At 39.9% G+C, this 6,000-nt stretch overlaps 1 protein-coding gene across 17 annotated transcripts in view; it reads right to left on the bottom strand.

Moving 5' to 3' along the window:
- ptprk (protein tyrosine phosphatase receptor type K) overlaps positions 1–4,145 on the bottom strand; it is a 206,385-nt gene extending 202,240 nt beyond the window's left edge. For 11 of the 17 annotated variants that reach the window (XM_049478763.1, XM_049478752.1, XM_049478709.1 and 8 more), the window contains exons 1-2: positions 3,832–4,143; positions 559–582 (exon numbers count right to left, since the gene is read on the bottom strand). In XM_049478763.1, coding sequence (XP_049334720.1) covers positions 559–582; positions 3,832–3,898 — 91 coding nt within the window. In that variant the 5' untranslated portion in view covers positions 3,899–4,143. Of the gene's footprint in view, positions 1–558; positions 583–3,831 lie in introns of all 17 variants that reach the window. The other 6 variants (XM_049478800.1, XM_049478795.1, XM_049478785.1 and 3 more) reach the window with 4 other exon arrangements.
- Between the last annotated feature and the right edge of the window lie 1,855 nt (positions 4,146–6,000).

A 6,000-nucleotide genomic window follows, 5' to 3' on the forward strand; every position in this document is an offset into this window, starting at 1 on the left:
GAAAGATGCACTAGTCCAAAACACAGGATCCTTTTCCTGTATTTACTTTTTCGCTTACTTTTGAAATAATATGAACCAAGTTAAAGCAAACTAAACCAAACCAAGAAGAAAACACTGCAGATTAACTCAAATAAAATAAATGTTTTGTGACTTGAATGTGTATGAACAGCCATACCTCTGCTCAGTCATGTATATAGTAAAAGGCCCACAGCAGCACTGTCTGCTGTACTAAAAAGCAGAATAACAAATACAGAAGCATAATGGTCCAATTGTTGGTTGAAATATGTGTCATTAACAGAGTGACTATTACTGTAATAAAGTGAAAAGTTCACCATCAATATACAAAAGTTTAACAAACATATAATATATAATTGCCAGTATTGTACACAGGGGGAAACGGGTCGATTTTGATAATTATCATTCTAATTTTTTCACCCAGGCTTAATCCAAACAGCAGCAGATGCTCAGGACAGATGATGATGATGACAATGCCGACTATGATGATTATGATGAGGATGGTGGTGGTGGTGACACAAATACCAGGACAGATTGACTCACCTTTTTCAGCGTGTCCCATTTGAACTGCGGCCAGAAAACAAGAGTAAGCGAGTGAGCGAGAGAGAGACAGACAGAGAGAGAGAGAGTCGGATTAGCGCGCTAATTTCCATCATCTGAAGCCCATGCTCTTTTCCAGTGATCCTCCTCATCATTACCATAATACACGATCGTAATTACGCGCCCGCTAATCAATCTCCCAAACGTATAATTCACCATTTGTCATCCACTGTGTGTGTGTGTGTGTGTGTGTGTGTGTGTGTGTGTGTGCGTGCGTTTTATTCCTCTAATGAAATTAATCCCAGAGTTAGACTCTTCTGATAAATTAATCAGCCGTCACACGGACAGCTGTAGCTGCGGCTTAGCTGAGCGGACAGATGTGGAAAACATCCGCCGCTTTGTGTCACGGAAAAGAGAAAAAAAGGCTTCGCTTTAATCTGATTTATGTGATCTGCATGGCAGGCCACTCACCAGGAATGACAGCAGAAGCAAACAAACCATAAAAATATATGTATTTTCTGAATATTTCACATTATTTAAAAAGTATACATCCTTTATTTTCTGTCCACATTTAAGAGTAAATAAAATTGTAGATTAAAGCCCTATTTTTTCATTGAATAAAATAAAAAAAAAAAACACTTAATGTTTAACACTGTTAAAAAGTGCCTATTGCAAATTTGCTCCAAGGATTCTTTGATACTAAATAGAATCACAAAACCTTATTACTCATTTAAATGTACAGACAGTTCCCTGTCTAGTAAAATGTCTCTTTCCTGTGATGGAAAAACAAACCATATACTGATGTATATCATTGATATTTTGTATAACTATTTCTATATATTTACATGCATAATGTGTAAAAAAAAAAAAAAAAAAAGTGCGACTGTGTATCGGATGTGACTGTAAGGTGTGTTTACCCTGAGAGCATCAAACTAGGGTGTCCGAACGTTTGCACAGGGCTGTTTGTATATGTATAAACACAGTGTGAGTGTATACATGAATACGTGCTCTGCTCTTTGCTTGTGCATGGTATCATTATGTATATCTGTGCAATCTTCGTACAGTTACAACAGGTAACAATCAAATAACAAAAACAGCACAGTTAATAACTACTATACTAATAACTATAGTAGATGTAACCAAAACACTATGATTATACTAAACATGTTAGATGTTTTTTGTTTTTTTTTTATGTACAGTGACAACTTAAAGAAACAAATAAAGGACTAACTAAGACAGCTCTTTGCCTGGTTAAATCTGTATGTCATGGCAAATATATAGTGTTTCAGTACTCCAGTTATTGCTACTGGGTTCTCGGAAACTGTTCTACATGACATCAAACAGAGTTCCATCATTTTCTGTATGATGATGAACCCCTGTGAGTTTTTTTCCCCTCAAAAAAGCTTTTAACTTGGTTAATTAGTTCTTCTAGATGAGTGAAAACATATTGCACACAGTACTTTAAATATCACTATTTTCTAAAATGGCTCAAAAAGGTTTCTAGTGATTGTAGGAGTTTATAATGTGTTTATGTCTCATATTCCATATGCATGAGGTATATCGCTGCTCTCAAGCAGAAAGGTGCATCTCCATTCTCGCCTGTTTTTAGTTTTCCCCACAATTTTAACCCTATAGCTAATCTGTACATTGTGTTAATTATTCTAGATGCATATACTGTAATAGCAGAAATTCTCAAAAATGACTTGGAAAAGCCTTCAGAAAAAAATGTATTCTGTTTTTAAGAATGTATATGTGTAATTATGGTCTTATATTAAATATACATTAACATTCAACACAATGAAAAACATTTTTATTTGATTTTGCGAACTATTTTTCCACCAGCAGCACAGTTCCAAAGATTGAAGCTGGAACTCTAATGTCTGATTTATTATATGCATATACACATATCCAATAAAAACACATCTGTAAAATAGTTACTTTAAATGAAAAGACTTAGTTAATAAAACAATAGCTATTCCAAACTATTTTAGAGCGCTTCCCACATGACATCATTACACAGTGCACAAATCAGCTAGTGAAAAAAGTGAAAACAGACTATAATAAATGGAGATACGCGGTTTAAGTGTTAATATTCAACTTGTTTCAGCGTTTCCAGACTGAAACCATCACTATCTTCTTCACCAGAATCTCACAAGTCCACAGCTGGAAGAAGAGACCCTCTAAACGAAGCGCTAGGAGGGTCTACAGCTCCAAACAGCGCGAGCTCACATTTCAGCCCCGAACAGCGCGAGCGCTCGCTGCACCGCATCCACAACCAACCACTAATATCACTGATAATATAACCAATAATATCATTTATATCACCACAACCACTCATAAACACTGATATCAGCACTGATAGCTGTCTGTCTGTAGCCCTGATCTGAGCTTAGAACCGGGGGGCTGACTGACCGGGGGAACCGGGAAAGTTTTCCGGTCCTTTTACACACAAACACACATTCACACACCTCGCTGGTTCGGTTCTGTCACACAATTCTGATTCACGTACACACTAATCACTAATCACACTGATTCACTGACTCACACTGAAACCCAACTCTTTCTTATATTTCTTTCTATCTCTGTTTCTTTCCGTATTTCCCTCTCTCGATATATCTTTCTCTCTATTTCTCTCAATTTCTTTATCTATTTCTCTCTCTCTCTCTCTATCTATATTCTCTCTCATTTAATCTCTCTATTTCTTTCGCTATATATTTAACTTATCTCTTTCTCTCTGTCTATACCTCTCTTTCTCTATTTTCTCTTTTTCCATTTCTCTCTCTTTATTTCACGCAACCTATCTTGCGCTCTCTCTATTTTTCTCACTCTATATATCTTGCTCTCTCTTTCACGCTCGGTCTATTTCTCTCCTTTTCTCTCTTTATCTATATTTCTCTCTCTTTCTTTCTCTTCCTCTCTCTATTTCTCTCGTAATCTCTCGCTCTCACACTAGACTCGAACTCGTTTGTTACTCTCTGTATTTACTCTCTGTGTTACTCTCTTAATCTCTAACTATTACTTGCTCAGGAATCGAACCCTTTTCTTTCTTTTACTCTCTCTCTCTCTCTTTATCACATACTTAAACTCTCTCTCTCTCTCATACATCAGCTTCAGTTAAAACTCTGGAGCGAGTGGACAGCAGCAGCAGAAGTAAGTAGTAAGATAATTTTACTAACAACACAAACACACTGACACACCGAACAGAGCTAAACTCTTTCGTGAGCTAAACACTAACTTTCCCCTCTTTACTCCCGTGAGTCTCGGGAGCGCGCTTACCTGCTGTGTTTTGGCCTCCGGCAGCGCGTGCGAGCGCGAGCACCAGACCCAGGACGAGCGCGTGCATGGCTCCGAGTTTCCCCTCAGAGAGAGAGAGAGTTGCTGTGTCCGCCGGGTTGTTCTCCCTGTTGTTAGTTAGTTGTTGTTTGGTTATAATTCCAGCAGTGCCGCGTGCCCCATTCTATCCGTCTTCGTCTCTCACACACACTCTGCTCTCGCGCTCGCTCAGCTCCGCGTGCGGGTCTGTGTGTGTGTGAGAGAATGTGTGTGAGTGTGTGTGTGTGCGCGCGCACCTCTCTCGCGCGCAACTCTGGCACTACTTTGTTTCGCTCCGTTCGCGACGGGGGGGGGGAGCGCGAGCGCGAGAAAGAGAGAGAGAGAGAGAGAGTTTGTGTGACGTCACGCCCCATACAACAGAACAACGAGGAGGAGGAGGACGGGAGCGGGTGCGAGCCTCCGTAGGTGCGCCCACTGCCGGCCATCTCTAAAAACACTAAAAAGAGTTTTTTAAACTTTAACGGACACGAGACGAAAGCCCCGCCCCCTCCTTTTGAAATCAAAGGTAGGTAGAGCATTAGCAGGGAGGCTGTAGCACCTTTGTTATGGTAACAGCCTCTACTCTTCTGGGAAAGATTTTGACTTTTACACTAGAGGTTGGGACATTGCTGTGAGAAACGTTTGGTGGATTTGATTGAATTCAGCCCAAAAGAGTGAGAGCTTCAATCAATGAAGTCAGGTACTGAAGTCGGAGCACCTGAGTTGAATAAACCACTGCAGTCATGTCCTCACTTTGTAGCTGGTGCCATGTTTTTTATGTCCATATTTGGGCTTTCGTGTCTAAGCTGAATTTCTCTATGGCAGAAATGAATGGGCTTTTCAAAAACCCGCCTGTGTACTGTGTACATTTTCCTCCTGAACATTACTGGATCCTCTGAATTACGAGATCCTTTAAGAGTCTTAATAAGAATACAGCTAGCTTTAATCTAATGCTACAGCGCACTGAACTGACGTCACAGCACAGCAGCAGAAAACGCAGGGAAGCCGGAGAAGATGCAATACCGGCAGTAAATCTCCGGTCTCATCACGTTTTGGATCATTATTCTTAATTACAGAGGATATAAACATAAACACAGCACACCTGATCCAACTCATCAACTAACAACTAACTAATCAACTAAGGATCTGCCCTTGCTGAGGTGAGCTGAGTGTGTTACAGCAGGAAAACATGAAAACAAGCAGACAGTGTTACTCCAGATCTACAAAGCTGACCTAGCTAACTGAAGCACCAATGAGAGTCTAAAACACTTTACAAAAAGGCTTAGTTTGGGTTTTCTTTCCACTGAAACCTATTAAAAGGACACATCTTAACGTGGCTTAATGTACTTAAACAACAAGCCAGGAACACCAAACTTCTCATTTATTTTACTGCATAATAAACTTAATATAACTCTTTAAAAGATAAACTAGTCAATATAGCCCACATTACTGACCCTCTGTAAAATCCAGAGATGCTGAGGTATAAACATGATGGTGTAGCTGGTCTGTCAGTATAACCAGGGTAGTTGGTCAGTATGATTAGAGTAGGGTGTAGAATAACAAATCATCTGCTTCTCTAATTAAACATGCTAATACTGTTCGTCTCAGCTACACTGGTAAAGCTACAGCGCTTAAACCTGGTTCTAAATAACACTGTCTGCTTGTTTCAGTGATTTCCTGCTGTAACACACCCAGCTCTCCTCTGCGAGGGCAGTCGGTTTATTAGTTGCATCAGCTGGGTTTTAATATGCTGTAAACATGTGGCCGGAGTTCGCTGGTTTTGCGACAAATCGCTTCCCCTCGTGCTCTCTGCTGCTGTGCTGTGATGTCAGTTCACTGCGCTGTAGCATTAGCTTAAAGATAGCAATATTCTAATTACAACTCTTAAACAATCTCGTAATTAAGTTGATCCAGTGTTGTCCAGGGGGAAAATGTACACAGGACATAACATACATGGTTCTGAACATATTTATTTTCCACAGAATGTGATAGAGGCCAGTTTTAGAAAAGTCCATTCCTTTTGGCCATATCGAAATGATGCTTAGACACGGAACCCCAAATATGGGCATACAAGGACTACAGAATAACCACTGCACGATGGCAGTAGTCTATCGGATGGAGCAGAATCAATCC

This window comes from Astyanax mexicanus, chromosome 1, assembly GCF_023375975.1.
Source record: "Astyanax mexicanus isolate ESR-SI-001 chromosome 1, AstMex3_surface, whole genome shotgun sequence".
NCBI lineage: Eukaryota > Metazoa > Chordata > Actinopteri > Characiformes > Acestrorhamphidae > Astyanax > Astyanax mexicanus.